At 42.0% G+C, this 20866-nt stretch overlaps 1 protein-coding gene and 1 non-coding gene across 2 annotated transcripts in view; both read left to right on the top strand.

Moving 5' to 3' along the window:
• The window catches only part of LOC145408478 (uncharacterized), a 37397-nt gene extending 17153 nt beyond the window's left edge, over positions 1 to 20244 (top strand). The window contains exons 2-9 of the mRNA XM_080279213.1: positions 9729 to 10186; positions 12845 to 13015; positions 13704 to 13885; positions 14507 to 14629; positions 15870 to 15940; positions 17689 to 17792; positions 18018 to 18159; positions 19770 to 20244. Coding sequence (XP_080135339.1) covers positions 9729 to 10186; positions 12845 to 13015; positions 13704 to 13885; positions 14507 to 14629; positions 15870 to 15940; positions 17689 to 17792; positions 18018 to 18159; positions 19770 to 20185 — 1667 coding nt within the window. The 3' untranslated portion in view covers positions 20186 to 20244. The remainder of the gene's footprint in view (positions 1 to 9728; positions 10187 to 12844; positions 13016 to 13703; positions 13886 to 14506; positions 14630 to 15869; positions 15941 to 17688; positions 17793 to 18017; positions 18160 to 19769) is intronic.
• Positions 15404 to 15522, top strand: LOC145408555 (5S ribosomal RNA). Its single transcript, XR_013898947.1, has one exon. It is a non-coding gene; the product is annotated as a 5S ribosomal RNA (ribosomal RNA).
• Positions 20245 to 20866: the final 622 nt, after the last annotated feature.

The following is a 20866-nucleotide window of genomic DNA, read 5'->3' as shown; positions in this document are numbered from 1 at the left end:
ATAGGCCAGCATTCTCTGCGGTTAAGGCAGCTTCCTAACACCTCTTCCTTAACTATTTATTTTTGGATATAGCTTGTTAATATTATTTTGTACCTTATTTGTGCAGAGTATGGCGATATTACAATGCTTTATGAACTAAAAAGACTACAACAACGGACGCTGAGAGCTGACACAGAACGGGTTGGACCTGTGGCAATCTTTTCCAAATAAACTTCCGTAACATATCACTCAAGATCTCTGGATTACTCCTAACTGGGGATACGAGAAATAATAATAATAATAATAATAATAATAATAATAATAACAGTGATAATAAAAATAATAATAATACCACTCCTCCAATACCACCACACCAGTCCTGAGTGTGAAAGCCTTGCATGTGTTCAGTGAGTGTGAGAAAGTATGGCTGTGAAAGCGTGAAGGTGAGCCAGTGTGAAAGAATGTAAGCAAGTGTGAAAGCGAGGATGTCAGCAAGTGTGAAAGTGAGGGAGGGAGTGTAAGCGAGTGTGAAAGCGAGGATGTGTGAAAGTAGTGTGTGAGGGAGAATGTGAGCCAGTGTGAAAGTGTTGAGAGAGAGAGAGAGAGAGAGAGAGAGAGAGAGAGAGAGCGTGAACGTAGAGAGAGGAGGGACGAATGTGAGCGAGCGTGAAAGTAGAGAGAGAGAGAGAGAGAGAGAGAGAGCACAAGTGAATTTACATAACAGACGTGGAGACCATATGGCGAAAATAGTGGTTGTTTTTTTACGATGGTGGTAGTTGTGGTTGCTGGATGGTGGTGGTAGTTGTGGTAATGATGATATTTATGATAGTGGGGATGGTGGTAGTTGTAGTAGTTTGTTATGATGGTGGTAGTTGAAGTAGAGGCGATAATGGTAACAGTAGTAGTTGTAGTATTGGCCATAGTGGTAGTTGTGGTTGTGATGGTGGTAATTCAGATTGCAGGACGGTTGTGGTAGCTGTGGTGGCGGTGGTGGTGGTTGAAGTTGTGGTAGCTGTGAGATGTGTGGCTGTGGTAGTTGTGGTAGCGATAGTACTTCTGGAGTGGTAGTCTTGCCTGGTAGATGTGGTAGTTGTGGTAGTGAGGGGTATCTACCAGGAAATAGTGATCATCCTAGTAACAAGGCAGTATCCTGTTATGGAGCAATTTTAACCCCTTCACTGCCATTATTTATTTGTTACCAAGAGATAATTATACTTGCCTGAACCTTATTATTTTATTATTATTATTATTATTACTACTACTACTACTACTACGATTATTATTATTATTATTATTGCTGACTAACACGTGGTACGAAATGCGTTAAGTATTGATGTTACGCTTGTGAGATGAAGTCAGGATTCTGGGAGCTTAAATGGTCAATGAATGAAAGTGTGACCCTTTCAACTGGGCACACTTCTGGCTGGTCTCTCTCCCCCTCCTCTCTCTCTAGTTAATGTCTACCCATCTATCTATCTATCTGTCTGTCTGTCTGTCTCTCTCTCTCTCTTTAGTTAATCTGTCTACCCATCTATCTACCTGTTTTTCTCTCTCTCCCTCTTTTGGCGATTTTACTCAGCTGAGAGTGAATCATGGGAGCCGGAGGATTTTCAAATGTCTATCTATCTACCTACAGCCAGACCCCTTAATCCTATAAGGGGTGGCCACAAACAAGTCGCCTCCAAGTCGACCTGTCCCCTGCCATTTCGCTGCCCTGCCCCCTCTCTCATATACGTATTTTAAGATGGAAACTCTCAATGTGTAAATTTAGCGAACCCAGGCTATACTTTTAACCTAAATGGCGAGTCGTGGGCAGAGGAACCTTGAGGGGCTACTATACTCCTTTCACTTTTACCTGGCTGCCATCTAACCCAATTCTCTCTCTCTCTCTCTCTCTCTCTCTAACTTGGCCTAAAATTGTCATCTCTCCATCTTGAATGCTGAGTGACAAAAATGAATTAACAAAAAGAATATGATGCTGTACTCTTTTTACTCTAACTTAACTAAAATTGCTAATGCCCCATCTTGAATGCTGAGTTGTAACAGTAACAACAGAACATAATGCTAGTCACGAAGAAGTGGTAGGGAAAAATGTAGGGCCCGAAACACGTCTTTCCTTGCCACTGAGCAGCGTGAATAATGAAAATCTGGAGAGAGAGAGAGAGAGAGAGAGAGAGAGAGAGAGAGAGAGAGAGAGAGAGAGAGAGGTTACTCTTTTATTTTTCATCACCAATTTAACTCAGGTTCCAGAGATAGATAGATAGACAGACAAATAGATAGACAAATATAGACAGATAGACAGATACGTAGACAGATACAGATAGATAGATGGATAGATAGGAGAGAGAGAGAGAGAGAGAGAGAGTTATTTTGCTTTAATTTTTCACCCATCAACTCGAACCCTGACCCACTCTCTCCTTAACTCTTTTGTCTGGCATTAGCTGGAATAGAAAACGAGAGCTGCCCCGACCGTGAGAAGGGTAGCTATAAAAATGTCAACACTTTCAGGTTCAACTACATTAAATATATTCTGTACACCATTATCAAACGTCGATAATAGTGGAAAAAGTGTCAGTTTTTTTTTTTTCTTCGTTATCGTCAGCCATTTCCGTCAAAACTAACCTCCCCTTCCTGTCCCGTTCGATGGAATTTCCGAGCGAGAGAGAGAGAGGGAGAGAGAGAGAGAGAGAGAGACGAAACAGGCCAAGGAGATAGACATAGATAGATAGATGGACAGACCGACAGAGAGAGAGAAATAAATGAAACTAATGAGAAAGACAGCACGGAAGGAAAACACACACACACACACACACACACACGAGGGGAGGAACACGTGAAACTGGCTGATGAGAAAGACAGAACGGAAGAAAAACTGAGAGAGAGAGAGAGAGAGAGTCCCAAATTAGCTCTACCAATCATCCATCTAATCCCTGACAGCCACAATAAATCCCTCACATAATAGGATTTCCTCTTCATACAATCCTATACATTCGTGACCAATAATCTTCTTACCGCCTAAATATAGCCAAGTAGCCCCTATATAGAGGCCAATGACAGAAAACCAATCTTGTCAGAGAAAACGCCTCTTTTTCGGGGGTTCTATGTTATATTAATTACACCTGCGTAGCCTAAGGTCAGTGTCTTGGTGGAGCTTGTGGAGGAAAGGTATGGCGTCGTTGCTTGTAAGTGAGTGTGACCTTGTTTATAATATTCGTCATCATCATCATCATCATTATCCATCCACAATCTCCCGCAGGCAATATTTCGCTTGAATTGTCTTCGCCCTCTCCCCAATCACTCGAACAGAACAATCACCAGAGTCAATCACAATCAACCGTAATCAACCTCAATTAGCCACTATCTACCGTAAGCAATACCGTTTTAAATGCCCTAACCTTTCCCCAATCACTCCAATTAGACAATCACTCCAGTAAAACAATCGCCAACAGTCAACCACAACCTTTCGCAAGCAACATCTGGCAGCGTCCAGGAGGAAACCGCGCTTTTCCGCTGCACGTCGCGGCTTTGGTCTAATTCCCGCAAGCCATTTTACCGACTGTTAACACCCCTCCTCCAAATACACAATGACGTCTTCTTTATGTCTTGTCTGTGCCACACGACTAAATCGGAAACTGTCCATTAACCCTTGTAGTACGTTTTAACTTTATTTTCTTCGTATCACCACACTGAATTATTTTGACAATTTAGCGAGGACTACATTAGCATTTAGCAACAATCTTAACTATATTTCTTGAAGATGTGCGGAATGACCCACCACCTCCTTTTGTTGTGTATGTACTCTACACATTTACAAGAATATACATTTCAATTAATTAATCCATAAATCCTTTCAGTGACAGTCTTTTTTATTTTTACTGTATCGTATTGTTCTTAAAGGCTCCAACATCCTTGCATGCACCGGCCTTGGTCACCTAATAGCCGCCTTCCATGCTGCTCGATCTCTGGCAGCCTCCCTACTCAGTCCCTTATCCCTGAGGTCGCACTCGTAAGACCTCGTCCCAGGTCTATTTCGGTCTGCCTCTTGCAGCCCTACCCCCGACGCTCACACTTCTCATTTTCCTCATCCTGTTGTCATCCCCATCCCCTCCACATGCCCAGACCATCTCAATCTACCCCTTCTCATCACAATACCAATACACTCCAGTCCCGTCCTTCCTCTTAACTCTTCAGTCGTAAACCTAGCCCCTCCAGACCTCGCATTTAAGGACACACAACACATCTATCTAGAATTACTGTCGTTTTTGTACGTTTAAGCATGCGAATATTCTAATAATTTAATGCCCAGGTCTCACTACCATACAGCATGCCGCATGCAAAGATCACTTAGCACGGATGGAGAGCCCTCTCAATGTCCAGAGAGGCAACAGCTCCCTGAACTTCCTCCAACCACTCGTTACCCTAGCCACAGCACACATGACCGCCAAATAACAAAACTCGTCCACACACTCAAGGAACTCACCAGCAAAACCAATGCTAAGCCTGACAATCTCTACCTGCTGTTCCCGACACACCACACACACGAAATCAGCATTATCTCGTAGTCTACCTCTAATACCACATTGCATCTCTTATGAACCCACATCATAAATACTACACACGATGGAGTTATTTCCTTATTTATTTATTTAATTTTGCTATTACTTCCGTTCTTGCTACTCCCAGACATTCTTCTTCACGATTGAGGATATATCTCGTGGTGAAAGGGTGAAAAGACTTGAAGGCAAATGACTGTCTCTGTGGTCTTTTGTTATGAAATGGTCCCCAGCCTGGAGTAACGTAACGTACAGAGGGTAATTATCGGTAGGCCCCCTATTCCTTTCAGTTTGAGAATATGAAGGCTCCCTTTCAAGGTGAAGAAAACTGTCTGACGATTTATAACACTATAATAATAATGACATCGTACTGACAAGGTTAACTTCAATATTCTAGAAGGAAAAAAATTGCCAGCCAAATCCGAAGGCCTCGATATAATTCATTAGCAACTCTAATTCATTCACGGGAAAAGTAAGACAAACGTACGTACAAAACTGTCATAAAATAAAGCAAAATCGATAAACTGCCACCAAAACTCCAGAACAATATGTTAAACGTCTAGGAAAAAGACGAAAAAAAAAGTGAATAAAAACTGATATACCTAGCAGCAAAACCGCACATGGTGATGCATGCAATGATGGTGATGCACGACACCGTTGGCCTTGGTCCGCTTCGGTGCTCCTCATCAGTCCTTCTCGTTACCTCTAATTTAACTCAGTGATGATGTAATTAACCTTTGTTGTCCTTCATATTCCGTCTACCAGTCATGTGTACCGGTCCATAGTCAAACTTTTCGAGGGGAAGCGGGAGTCTTTTCTGCTGACTCTGGACTTGCATAGTAGCCGGCTGGTCAAAGGTGTGCTGCATGCTTGTTATGGAGGTCTGAGTGTATGCATAAGCGACGTTGAGAAGCAGCACAAAACTTCTGAACAATGGAGAGTGACTTTTTGCACTGATGTTAAAAAAAACACACCGTGAGAAATTGAACCTTTAGGCAGGTAGGGCGGGGGGGTTCGTCCGACCCTCTTGACCCCCCCCTGGCTACGAGCCTGTCAGGTAACGTATTCTTCTTTTTTCTTCCCTTTCTCCTGTCCTTTTCAAGTAATAGTTCTCCTTAATTCAGCATTGTAATGACTGTCAAAGTTGAACTGCTTTTCCCGGTGGATGTATTCTAAATGCATTATGATACCTCACTCGTTTTCCCAAATATACGAGTATAATATACATGCAAAATAAATCACTTAGGAAGAGGTGTTAAGGAGCTTCATTATGGATCTTACTCCTTTCACGGATAGAAGAAACAAAGTGAGAAGGCAGCAAACATGTGACACTACCTCCTTAGAGACCATTAAGCACATTGGACAACTTTCGTCTTTGTGCCTCGTTATGGTTCGTCTCACCAGTCGAGGTAATATAACTTTAAAAAATAAAAATTATTTGTATGGGTCAGGTTTAAAATGCAAATGGATGTCCCTAGTAATGCGTGTAATCAACCAGCCATATTACAGAGGAATTGTCGAGTTACACATGCAATTAATACAACTACCACCATCAAGATATATTACTACAGCTGCTATCATCGCTAAGTACCATCCCTACCACAACTATTACCATTGTCAACCACAACTACCACCACCTTCCACCAACCACAAGCAACACCAGTGATGGGTGGATACGCTCAAACGTGCGTTTTTAATTGTATTCACCTTAGAGAGTCTTTGTAGATGACTAGCTTGATTCAAACGGTGCAGAGAGTCCTTGCAGATGACCACCTTGACTCAAACGGTGCAGAGGGTCCTTGTGGATGACTAGCTTGATCCAAACGGTGCAGAGGGTCCTTGTGGATGACTAGCTTGATCCAAATGGTGCAGAGAGTCCTTGCAGATGCCCACCTTGACTCAAACGGTGCAGAGTGTCCTTGTATATGACCAACTTAACTCAAACGGTGCAGAGGGTCCTTGTATATGACCAACATGACTCCAAACGGTGTAGAGGGTCCTTGTAGATGACCAACTTGACTCAAACGGTGCAATGAGAAACTGTGCCCTGTTTTACTTTGTCAAACAATTACACGTGTCACGGGAAAGTCTGCCATCGTTCAGTAGTAACACACACACACACACACACACACACACACACGAATAACCCGTCATGTACGATAACATTGTGTTTATTCCTTTATAAGTGAGGTAGCTTAGGCAGCTTAGATATTTTTCGTACGTTGCTCAATGGAAAATGGTTACGATATCTCGGTTACTGCAGTTTCTACAGGTTGCCTCCTCAACCTTGTCTGTAATAATGCGAGGAAGTTGCGTTCACGTCCTGTCATTACACTGGCATCCCGCATCCCTCAGGGGTAGCTGCAGTTACCAACAAGGAGGGTCGTGATATCATCAGCTTCACCCCTTCAACACAGTGACGTCTTCATAGGTCATTCTTGCTGCTTACGTATAATTCTTTACAGCTTAGGGGTACTCCTTGATTTTGAACGGATAACATGGTTAAGGATCTATATCATAAATACAGTTATCTGAAGATAGCAAGATTAAAAAAAATAATAATAATCTGAATGAAGGAAAATGGAGTGAGACTTCATGAGATCTCAAGATGTTTTCTCATCAGCTTAGGAAACTTTTGCTGCTTCTGTCCTCCCTTTCCCCATTCCATTTTTCTTCATCTTCTTCCCCTTCTTTTTCTCCTTCTTCTCCTTCGTCTTCTTGTTCTTCTCCGTCTTCTTTCTTTCTTTTCTCCTCTCCACCTTGTCTTCCTTCTTATCATCCTCCTTCTTTCTTTCTTCTTCTTACAATACGGACCAGAAGCGTGAAAGTAAAAATGCAACGTGATCTGCAGCGCAGCCTCAGGCCAAGCTTCTCCTCCAGCTGGATGATGAAGCAAATCTCGCCACTTCTGCGATCATCAGCCATCTGCACGGCACTCCCACACGCACACTTCACCCCTTCTGGACGATAATACTGCCTTGAGTTTTACTTTTGCCACAACTAAATGATTTTAATCAGCCAATGAGGGGCTATACTTAATCTCCAGTTCGAAAAATCTCTACTAGTCAGAACAGAAACGTGGATGTAGAAAGGATAATAATAAATAAAAATACTGAAGCTGTTTTAATAATCACGGTCTCTGATTATCACCACCACCATCGTCATGATAACCACCCTTTCCCCTCTTCTTGTCCTCCGTCATACTTCTTACCCAACTCTTTCCTTCCATCTCCCTTTCCTCCCTTCCCTTTTTCCTTCCTTCCTTCTCTCCTTCCTCTCTTCCTTCCTTCCCTCCTGCCTTCCTTCCTCGCCTGGCCCAACGCATTACTCCCACGCAGACACTTAAAATTGTGGACATTAAACGGCATGAGCTGAGGCGGAACGAACCGGTACTCTGGATCTATCTTCTCAAGGAGGGGAGAGGCGAGTGATTTTTTTTAATCCCCTCACAGTTAGGTTGGTGTGCATATATGTAATCCGCCAGCCAGTTTCATTAGTTTTCTCTTGGATGTTGTTTTTCCTGTTTTTGTGGGCTCAAACGCACAGAAATTACGAAGATTAAATGGATGAGTTGTGTGTCCTTGAATGCGTGGCCTGGGGGGACTAGAGACCCTTTAGGGAGAACTAGGCTTACGACTGAAGAGTTCAGAGGAAGGATGGGACTGGAGTGTATTGGTGCTGTGATGAGGAGAGCAGATTGAGATGATATGGACATGTGGAAATGATGGAGGGTGACGACTGCGTATGGAAAGTGACGCGTGGGAACGTCGGGGTTATGGGTGCGAGAGGCAGATCGAAAACGACCTGGGACGAGGTCACTGAATGTGACTACAGGGATATTGGACCGAAGACAGAGGCTGCCAGAGATCGAGCAGCGTGGAGAGCCGCCATTAGGTGACCTACAGTAAGCCAACGCATGAAAGCATGTTGGAGCCTTCATGAACGATACGAAACTGAATCATTTGGTATGCTTTTTATCGCACTTTATTAGTTGTAGTATAATTTTCTAAAATGAAGAGGAATGACTTCTATGAGAAATTTTTGAGCCCTAACCTCGGCAAACTGCTTTAACCTTCGAATATTTCTGCCCTAATCACAATCACACAATAAAGGACATCACACTGGGAATATTAATGAGGATCGCACCATCCAAACCTCACGAAATCTAACCAATATCAAAATGGCAGGCCCCAAATGACAGACATTTTCTACATGCGAGTCATCGGAACAACTCAAGTATTCTATTCCTGAGTAACACTAGATGATTATATTCACCTGTGAGTGATTCAAAGGAAAATCAATGTTAATACTGTTACTGTTACCTCTTTCATGTCAGGAAGAAACCTAGTATTTTATCCAGCTAATGCCACACGATTTTATTCACCTGAATCATAAGACCCTGAATGCCAACTGTTACCACTACCACTCATGCACGGTTGGGGCATCTCTAACTGTCTATTTCTCATCATCATCATCATCCAGACCTCCTTTCCCACCCTAGGGCAAGGTGAGGAGTAGCAGTGTCCAGACAGCCCAAATTTGCCCATTCCAATAGGCCACGCTTCCATTCACTTACAATTCAAGCCCCTGGAATCCTGGCTCTATTGGATCCGCCAAAAATATTCACCACGTTCTGTAGCTTCACATAAACTTATCTGACCGAGTCAGTTCGGATGCTGCCATGTTAAAATGGGGTGCCAAATCCCTTGTCATGCACTTCTCACAATATTCATTCAGCCAGCTCGATCTCTTGTCAGTTCCCTAACCTCACCAACTTCCAAACCTCTCTTCCTCACACACTCATCCACCATATCTCTCCACCTTCTCCTTGGCCTACCTCGCCTCCTCCCTCCTTCAAATTCGCTCAGATATACCTTTTTCAACACTCTTGTTATCCATTGACCACACCATCTCAGTACACTCTCTTCGATTCTATTTCTACTAATGCTAAATGATTTTATTCATCTGGGAATGAGTCAATGTAACCTATTACCACTTTCATGGTCAGGATAGTTCTAGTACTGTACAGTATTACTTTTCTCCTAATGCCATTTTTTTCAGCTAAAAATATGTCCTAGGAGCTCGAGTATTATACAAACCAATATTAAATGAGAACTAATGTAGCTGAGACATAAAAGTCTACAAATGTTACATGAACCAACTTTAAATAAGGACTAACCTGATGCAATCCTGCAGGACTGGTGTGGGCATGGCGGGTGGGTCGTATCAACCGAGGACACCATCTTGTCCTGAGCATTGTATCCGGGACCTCACTATTCCTGCTCCTCCTGTCCCTCACCGCATCCCCGACACCAAACCTCCAACGTCACGGTGCACGTCACTTGGCCGCAAGACGGATACAACAACAGGCCGATGATTACACTGGGTCCAAGATCACTGGCAACCTGGATGATGCAAAATTAATGAGTAATGATGCTCTTGCCACCTTTCAAGCGGGAGAACTTCTAAATCATGCAAACCTGACAAATACAGGCAACAGAAAAACAGGGATACCATTCCCTGATAACACTAATCCCCAAGATGATCAGAATCCCACTGGTTCACATGGGCCTCAAAAGACGGATGGTGCAGAAGCAGTGCTCCTTAATTTACCAGTTTTGTCTCAGCCAGTCTCATCCACAAGACAGAGAGAGGTAAGCACTTCTTCATAAATTCGGTTTAGGAAAGTGCACCTGCTGTGAAAGCTGTACTGGAATCTATACCCAAGTAATCCTACTTGAGTAGTAGTAGTAGTAGTAGTAGTAGTAGTAGTAGTAGTAGTAGTAGTAGTAGCAGCAGCAGCAGCAGCAGCAGCAGTAGTAGTAGTAGTTGTAGTAGTAGTAGTAGTAGTAGTAGTAGTAGTAGTAGCACCTGCGACCCCAGGTACATCTGAATGTGAACCCAATGGACTGCAGGCTGAAGCTGCCCTCCTCCTGCAGTCCACCATCCTCTTTTCAGGGAACAGAGGGGGAGCTGAGGGACATTTGTATAACAATGGATGGAAGCAGACCATACTGCATATCAGTGCCATAGCAAGAAAAAGGGAAATGTTCCCCAAAGCTAGACTTATTAGATTACATAGCCCTGCTAGGTGACAGGAAGGCGCTACCCCTCCCAGCATGGCAGTTACCGGGCGTGGCTCAAACTCACGACCCGCTGGTCCCGAGTCTGACACACTACCACTGAGCCACCCTGCTCCCTGCCATTGCAAGAAGGCATCCATCTTCAGCACCAAAATTATTTATAAGTAGCAAGTGGGTAAGCTTTACAGTGACATATGGAAACTGATTGCCTGCCAGCACAAGCCTGAATTATGCTAGCTTGCCAATCTGCTTGATACAGTATTTTGCTGCTTCACTATACTCTGTCCAGTTTAACTTGGCCTAAAACTCCATCTCTTAATACTGACAGCTGAGCTGTAACAAGGGATTAACAATAAAATAAGGCACTAATCACAGAGAAGGGCTGTGCAGAGGATGAAGAGCTATAGTGATATCTTTTCCCCTATGAAGCTATGTGAATTTCCCGTCAAAAGATATAAAAATCTTTTCCAACTTAATGAGGACAGAGTGTAGGCAACAAATCCCTTACTGAAACATTACACATCCACCTAACCATTCTCAGCTTTAATGCCTCTGTTCATTAGCCTTCTTGACTTCCCAGATTTCACTACCATAAGAGATGCTCAGTAGCAGCATAAAAGAACATAAACAAAGCAATATATATATAATAAGGACTTACACAGTACTGTACAAACAGTACTTAAGTACAAACTTTGTTTATAAATAAACAATTATCCCCACACAACAGATTGACACAGGAATCGGACAAATTCAGCAAATTCACCCAAAAATGCAAAAAATGACTGACGGAACCAAGACAGCATCAGCGGTGAACCTGGGCCAGTTACCTGGCTTCTCACCAACCTACCAGCACCTGACTCCATCTGACCATAGTTTGTCACCATCCAAAAAAGACATCTTAGTGTCACAGAGGAACATTTTCCCATCTGGCCTTTTCAGCCCTAGTGATGCAAGGGAGGCATTGTCACAGGTGATATTGTGAGGTTTACAGAATGTCTTTTTCTTCTTCTTAGTCTGTGCCATAGTCTCATTACTTGGGGTGGCTGCTGTAGTCTCTTCCCTATGGTAACATTTTTCTGTTGTATTCTTTCTACTGCCAGACGGGTTTATTCGACATGAGTGAGACCTCTTGTCACAGTGGGACTAACAATGACTATACCTAACTCCTCCAGCTTGAAAGTTCCCTGTAGCTGAATAAACTGCTTCTACACAGTATTGTAGGAAAGACTTTTCAGACTAAATGGTATGGATATAGCCTTCAGTAACCCCTTTATTGCTAAAGCTCTTCTAAAACTACACATTTTCTCCACTTTTCTGCCCAACTTTCCAATGCAAGAGTTAACTGACACTCTCAATCTTTCATGTACATAAGTGACCAACTCATGGAAGTGTTTCATTCTGTCTTTCCCATTCCCACTGACCTCCAGGTTTTAAATTCAAAGTTTCCGGGCCTCTTTAAATGAAATGGTCTTAAGCATGGGATTCTCTTCATCAAGTTTACAGTCATGTCTTCCACCACCAAACAATGCTCTCTCATACCTCAATGCATGTCATCCTTCCTTCTGAATATTTGTTACCCTCAAGAATTTCCTTTTACTGGTTCCTTTGATGTTATTTTGACAAGCTTCCCTTTTTTCCTTTATCACTGCATGTTACAGTATTTACAGTGATAATTTAGAAAGCCCTTATTATAAATCACCATTGTTTTACTACTGTTTTTGCCTATCAGATTGCTACTGCAATTATAAAGACTAATTTCCCAGTCTCCCTCAATTTAGTGTATAAATCATACGGCATAAGTTGTAATATTTTGGAGGACATCCCTAATTTATGAAAAGGACTGCATGAATACTAGCACAGCACTGTACATGGGCAATATAAAACAAATGCAAAACAAAATATTATAACAGAAATATATTATAAACCTAAATGTTTTGCCCAAAATCCAGCTTGCTTTAGAGATCCAGCTAAATTCAATCACCCCAATTCCTGCTTGCATTAGAGATCCAACTACATTCTTTCATCCCCATTCCAGCTTACATTAAAGATCCAGCTACATTCTTTCACTTTTATTGCAGCTAAATTCTTTCATACCCATTTTGGCTTGTATTAGAACTCCAGCTAAGCTCTTTCATACCCATTTTAGGTTGCATTAAAGATCCAGCTAAATTCTTTCACACCTATTCCATGCATCTGAGGCCAAGCTAAATTCTTTCATCCCCATTCCAGCTTGCATTAGAGATCCCACGTACAATCAGTGAGAAACAGCAGCTAGTATCAGCCCAAGAGCGAGCCCTGGCAGCACTTCAACACGGGTACAGAATCACCGAGCAGCAGAAAACAATGCTGGCTCACCTCAGCCCTCACACCAGGGCTGCACTGGAGAAGAAAAGTTTAAAGGTAACACTGAATTTGTAGTGTACAGTGCAGTATTTCATATTTATGATTTGCGAAAGGTGAGTAGTAAGGAAATCAGCGGACACTAAAAAGATTATGCCTGGATGGCATGGTCATGTGGAGAGTATGGGTGTGAACAGCATGTTGAAAAGAGTGTATCCAAGTGAGTTTGAAGGTGGGATGAGGTGTGGAAGGCCAAGAAGGCAAACTGGTATGGTAAATGAATGTGTGAGAAAGCAAAGTATGGAGGTTGATGAAGCTAGGGAAGTGACAGTGGATGAAGTTACTCAAAGAATTATTAAGGATGAGTGTATAACTACAGCCTGCACCTCTTCTTCAACCTGATAGTTGAAAGAATGATTATTTGGGACATTTATGTAAAGTGTACTGTTAAAGAAAATACAAGCAAAATATGTGCAGTTGGCTAGACTTATAAAGTGGATCTAAGGTTCCGGGGTCTTGAATGATGTGTGATAAATTGTCTGAACCATTTCAGAGGACACACTGTTGATATTTCTCCCACTTTCATAATTTCCATGCATTTGGATCCTGCCTTACCTCATCTATGGGGGGAAAAAATTTCATGATGGTGATGATGATGATGATGATGACACTGAAGAGGAGGATGAGAACGGTGATGGTGTAATGATAATGATGATGATGATGATGTGATAAATTGCATCCTCAACAGACAAGGAAGGAGCAGGATAAAGCATACATAAGGCACCTACGAAATAAGCGTCAGATTTTGCCTCGTAAAGGCGGTGGTGAAGAGATCTACTCCAACCCTCGTATGACCGTGCGTTTCCCAGTCATCCTCAAAAAGCTGCATCCTAAGGAGTGGGAAGAACAGTATGCTATTTACACCAACCTGTGAGTATACCTGACATGGTTTTGTGTTTGTGTGTTTTTTTCTTGCTTCCTCCAGATGATTTCACTGTACTGTACTGTATTAAGATCTACAGTATTCCTATCCTTGCATATCCATCCTCAAGAAGCCACTCCTCTGCTATCTGTTCAGTTATCACGTTCTGAACACCTAGCCATGTTTGAACCAGTCAAAATATTTGTAATTACCAACACTGTACTGTAAAATATGAACAATACAGCAAGCATACCCTATTTTCATAAACCTGGCATCATGTGATGTAGGTACCAATGCAGTAAACCATTGCATGAATTTGATCTGAATTTGGCTCCTTTATTTTTTTTACATGGACAGAACAACTGTGTGGGCTTCTAGCCTTTGGTTCCTTCTTCCTTGGGGAAAAAAAAGAAAAAAAAAAAGAAATGTGCTGATGCACCATCAATTGCAATCTGTGTGAAGTCTGTGGTTCTTATTTAACTTTGACATTTTCTTTACAATAATGCAGAAGCATTGTACACAGCAGTTTCCAGCCATTCCGAATATATTTCAGGAATGCTAAAAGCTTATTAATGTAAAATGGAATGATCTCAACTCTGTGTTTAACAGTAATACTTCTGCTTCTGCAGGACTCATCACCCCTGGGCAACTTCAGTGGAATGCATCAACTACACCATCACATTCTACCCGCCCTCCTCCCACTCCACACGAGCACTGGCATCCTTCCCATCCTCCGGCAACACTTGGATCAGGTCTGTCATTTTACGGTTTTCAAATAAACTCATAAGGCATCACCACTTCATCATCATCATCCTAGACCTATTCTCACTAGTAAATGGGATGATTTAACTTCAGAACAAGAAATTAATTGCATAATAAGTGAATTGTCATGCGGCTACTTTTCAATATACAGTACTGTATCTATATGTCACCTCATTCTTCATTGCCCTATCAAGAGCACAAACATTTAAGGTGAAGGTAACCAGCTGCTTGCCTGAGTACCATTATATAAGCAATAAATTCCATCCAACTCTTCTTTTTAAACTCTTAGGGTCCACATCTAATTGGTATGCCTTAACTCATTAGACCATGATGCATCCAAACCCTGCTTTCCAGAACAGAATTTTATGCATCATAATATGACATCCAAAAGTGATTCTTGGCAAAATATGGCTGATGCTGGGCGGCCATTATTCACATGTTGTTTACACTGAGCCCTGTAAGAGCTCAGTGGTTGTTTAGGTCAAAAGTCTTTTGCTTGATGAGAACTTTCAAGAGGCTTAGTGGCAATCCTTGGTGACCAAAATTTTTATGGGGAGTATTAGGGGGCAAAACTAATTGGTTAGGTTAGGTTAGAATGCAGTATGCACTGATGTGTCCAGTCAGTGAGATCATGTCTAAACACACTGTCTTGGGGTGTCTTAACCCAAGGCATCCCATCAACGTATGGGTACGTCGCAACGTTTTGTCATAGCTAGTCCTGTCGACGTACTGATATGTTGCGCAATTGCAAGGTTCATAATTTGCACAATGGCCATACCACGTTGAGTACACCGCTTCCCATCCGATCAGCGAAGTTAAGCAACGTTGGGTCTGGTTAGTACTTGGATGGGTGACCGCCTGGGAACACCAGATGCTGATGGCATAACGTTCTCCCTACGTGTCAAGTGGGGTTGGTGGAGGATTAGTGCCCCTCCCTGTAAAACAATTAACTCTAAGCCCTTGGCCACCCCATTTGGGATACATGGCATCTGGCAATGAATGAATGGATGAATAATATAAAACAGAGTACAATGTCAGATATGCACATTATTAACTGATTTGTTTTTGTTTGTTTCTGTCTGAGAGGAAGTGTCTAACAACTTCCTGCATACTGTAATGTGGTACTCTTCCCTATTTTCTTAATTATATGGTACTGTACTGTACATTATTAAGCCATCAAATGACCTTTTAAACAATCCCAATCGTTTAATCTACATCTTTTCTCTACAGGTACCTAATTGAGGGAGCAACTGGGATATTCACTGGCTCACTCTATGATGACAATTCACTCACTCGAAAAGGTAACAAACACCAGCCATTGTGCTGTCAGCGGTTGCTGTAGTTATTCCATGTTATATGATGCCTTTTTTTTATGTCCTTTTTTTTGCAAATATATTGACAGTAAATTACAAAAAGGTTGTCTATTAAAGTTCCACTGCTACCAATAAAACAAATTTACCAGTCTCCTCCAATTTACAATACTGTACTTGTACCTGCTGTATGAAACAAGTTGTAAAATTTTAGAAAACATCCCAGGCTTATAACATGGAATGCCTGTACTGTATATTACAATTAATGCATTCTAATTTAAATCTGGATACACTTAGCACTCATTCTATCATTTTTTTTTTCTGGCTCTCTGGACCCCACCTCAACTCACCTTGGGGTAAAGGGGGTCTGAATGATGATAACGATGATGATGGTGATGTTGATGATGATGACAGAGAATCCCTACATAGTCCAAGTGTTGAACAGAGCTACTCAGCTACAGTTCTCTCACTTCAAATTGGTTCAGATTTTCATCGTTTTGCAACATATTTCACACAGCTCAGTGGCAGAAAACAATGCTGTGGCTTAGTACAGTAATCCCTTTATCATCCAGACACCCCACTACCTGGACATTTTGGGACTGGGCCTTCGGAACCCAAAAATGGCCAAAAAGAGAGAGAGAGAGAGAAAAAAAAAATCCAAATTTTCTCCCACCCATAATTTGAACTTGGCACGTGGCGCCGAACAGCTGTGTTTATGCACGGCCACCAGCCCCCTGCTGCTCCTCCCCTCCCCAGTTACCGCCGTACCATCGTGAGTAGATGCTCATCGCAATGGATGCCGCACGTGCTTGATTTTGCGAATAAGCAGTGAATAAACTGCAATACCTCGCCACCAGACCACATGGGAATTCACAGTGTTGTGCAGTGTTAAGAAATTAAAATTTAGAGTGCAAAGGATTAAGTATGGAGTGCAAACTGGCAGTTGAAATTGGCATGGCGCAATTAGGAACAGAATGTGCAATGTTAAACAAGTATAACTCACAGTGCAAAGAATTAAGTGCAGCACAACACCAGATTACTGTATGTGCTTCAAGAGCATTTTCACCACTGTCGGAGCCTTAGAGGAGGCGGCCACGGACGGGCTGTAAGTACCCTGTACACTGCTAAATATTTTCCATACTCACTTCTAATTCCTCATTCTCTGGTTCCTTTTCATTTATTTCATGCTTTATGTCCCTTATTTGTGTGAACAGGGACTTAAATAGGTGCTATGCATGTCCAGTAGGGAGTTATTTAGGTGGCTTTCAAAGTTAGGCTGGGTTAGGGTCCTTAAGTACCAGGCCAGGAGGCAGTGTCCCAGTATCCGGACAAACCCACTTCCTGGACATGCCTTTGGCTGTATTACATCGGATATTGGGAAGATTACTGTATCTTTTTCCAACGTACTTCTTCATAGCTAGCAAACTTGTTATAACTCAGTATTCAAAATGGAGATATGGCAATTTTAGGCCAGGTTAGAGTAAAAAGAATACAGGCATTTCTTTCATTTCCGCTCTTCTCCACAGCCGTGGCTCAGTGGGTTAGAGCGCTTCGCTCTGACCAAAGGGTCGGAGGATCGAATCCACCCAAGGGTCATTGGTAGATATCAGGAAGGGCATCCGGTCATAAAATGTTATACGCTCCAATCCAAAAGTCCTCTACCCATGGGCAACGCCTTAGCCCTTCGGGGATACCTGGCGTAAAACCAAATTATTATTTTTTATTTATCTTCTCCACAGGTCTGTATGGTGAGGGCCTGAAGTACGATTCTGGCATGACAGTGGCTCAGAAGAGTCACGGATACACAACAGGAGATGCAATGAGTCTTCCACATGACCAGAGGGTGAGTACTGTTTAAATGAGTTCAAGTCTGGCAAAAGTATCTCCATCCAGACAATAAATGCAGGTGCACAGTGGGAAAAGTGGGTTAGAGAAATGAATAACAACAATGATGATGGTAGTGGTGGTGACAGTTATGATAATGATAATGATGATAATGATGATGATAAAGATGATGATAATGCTGCTGCTGCTGTTGATGATGATGATGCATATTTTCCTTTGCCAGCTGGACAAGAACCACATGGCCGAGCTGAGCTACCAGGGCATCATCGTGATCCGTAACCCGTTTAAGGCGCTGATCTCCCACCGACACCTCGATGTTGGAGGACACACTGGATACGCGCCCAAGGCTCACTTTGTTGGTGCAGGTATGAGGAAAGGAGAGGAAAAATGGAGGGAAAGTAGAAAACATGGGAGGAAGAGACAGGGTTGTATCCAGGATTTATATTTACACACTCGCTTGAGGGCACTAGGAGAAATGCTCTGAGATGGTTTAACCATGTGGAGAGGACAAAGAATGACAGACTGAAAAGGGGAGCGTACATGAGTGAGGTGGAGGGGGGAAGGGGGAGACTGAAGATGAGATGGAGGGATGGGGTGGAGAGATATATGAAGGAGGGGGTGTGAGTTGGAGAAAAGGCAGCCAAATGATGGGAGGGAAAGAGTGGCTTGGAGACTAGTATTTGCTTTGTGGCCATCCTTTATGGGATTAAGGCATCTGGCAGCACACAGAAGGGTAGACAGATAGAGACTTCTCACCAGACAACAACCCCTTTTTATATGTCACCTTTTCTAATGTTAATTTTATCTAATAGGATCAAAGAACATTATAGAAAAGTTGAATACTAATGTTACACTGATGAACCGTAAGTGTTGATTTGCCAGTTCCCTCAATTTGTGATATTTATTACCACATGACTGACTTATAAAAATGACTGACAAAGCTTTGGGTCTGTCAAACACAGCCTCCTCAATAGAAAAATATTTCACATGCCACAAAGCTGTTAGCACAAGGCTCACTTTATTGGCATAAGTATGAGATGACGTTAACCAAAACAGAGGTAGAATTACAAAAGTACAGATCGTCCCTGCTACAATGATGAGATGAATTTGGGAAACCCATCACTGAGCTGGGGTATCATTAAACAGTGACGTTAAAACATAGAAAGTATAGGGATGCATTTGGAAGCCTTGGGATTCCCCCCCAACCAAGTCCAAAACCCACCCAAATGAGTTCAAAAACAAGTTTCTAGCTAACCCAAATCCCCAAATAGCTTTAAAACAAGCTAAACTAAGCCTAAAACCAGTTATAACTTACCTAAACCCAAAAATAAAATCTGGAATCATCAAATATGTCTGGAAAAAAATTAAACTTAGTACACTGTACCCAAAAATAAATGTCCACCCCACCTATGACTAAAACACATTAATCTAAATAAAGTCTGGTAATAGATAGATAGATAGATAAATCAACATAAACACAACATTTTAGTTTAAAACATCATCAAAATCAGTTCAAGAAAACAAAACTTATCACATAACTGGGGACTGGTCATCATTAAGCAAGGAAGGGCGTTAACATTTTTACATCGCTAAGGCAGGGTATCGTATAAAGGGAGATTGTATATAAAATTACATAATAATATCCCTTTCAGTTTGATCATTTCTTTGTTACAGTAATTTCTTTCTACCTCCAGATACTTTTCTTAAGCTTAGGAGAGACTTCTGAACTGAAGGGATTAAATCGACCTTCACTTACTCTATCACTAAAAGAGGTCTCCCTTTAGCTGAATAAAAATGCTTAGAGGTACTGTATGAAGAATACATATTGAAGACATTACTGGAAAGGGACAGCTTCAGAGTACAGTTCATTGGATTCCCATTCAGATGAACCTGGGTCCACAAAAGCAACAAAAATAATTTTCATAACACTGAAAAAAAATCTTCACTTTCTATGTATTCCAACATTCTCTTTCAGGTTGGGCAAGTTTTGTATCACTGAAGATTCGACTGTGGCAAGACTTTTACCTTGACTGGATAACCCGAACAAAACCAGACAAAATCCACATCACCCACTATGAAAACCTGAAGACTGACCCAGCTGGCGAGATGCGTAAGATCCTGGCCTACCTCAGGATTGAACCTGACGAAGGAAGACTCAGCTGCCTAAGGAAAAACACAGATGGATTATTCAAGCGCAAACCATCCAAACATGTGCCTCTAGACTCTAATCCATTTACCCAGGAGCTGAAGGATCTAGTGTATGAGGCGATAGAGAAAGTAAACACAGCTCTAGGCCAAGCTGGCAAGGAGCAACTGCCTCTGGACAGGTATGAAATATATGACCCACGGGAAGCCAAGGTTGCCAAGTACCTCAGGAAACAAAGATCATGAGGGTGGTATGGTCATATTCTTAACCCCAAGAGTCTGGTGACTTATTTTACTGGTTTATTCTTGCTATCTCCACACTAACTCACATAGGGACAGAGTTCTTGTTGAAAAGGGATAAATGAAGGTTATATCTGACTCTTCAATTCAAAAAGTCTCTCTGAAGCCGAATAAATAGTCTGGTGGTTGTAATAATAGAATACAGGTATAAAGTGTGTCATCAGAGTAAGAGGTTAAATGACAAAAAGACTTCATTACGCTGAAGGGGTTAAATCTGAGAGGACAAATGTGTTTTAAAGACCCCAATTTTCGACAGTCATTTATGGGACAGTTGTGTGTGCAAGCTATTCTACTGATAATTTATAATACATCTGGCTACCCTGCATGCCAAAATACAGACAGTCAAGTATGGGAAAACTATCTGCAAATCCATCACTTTCTGATGGCCATTTATCATGCATGTGGCTAGTCTGCATGCCAGAATATATGAGTAGCCATTTATGAGATATATGTGTATGAAAGCCCCCACCGTCTAAAGGTCAGTACTCATGTGACCAGCCTGCATGCCATATTACAGCACATTTACCAAGGGAACAAACAAGCCAAATATGCTTTACTTATGAGTCTCACAATTTACTGTCTAAAATTGGGGTCCTTCCTACACTCTTGGAACCTCTGTAAAAAAAA

The sequence above is a fragment of the Coenobita brevimanus genome, chromosome 77, assembly GCF_032717465.1.
Source record: "Coenobita brevimanus isolate Jiangsu-jjx chromosome 77, ASM3271746v2, whole genome shotgun sequence".
NCBI classification, from domain to species: Eukaryota; Metazoa; Arthropoda; class Malacostraca; order Decapoda; family Coenobitidae; genus Coenobita; species Coenobita brevimanus.
This window is presented reverse-complemented; position numbering and strand designations above follow the sequence as displayed.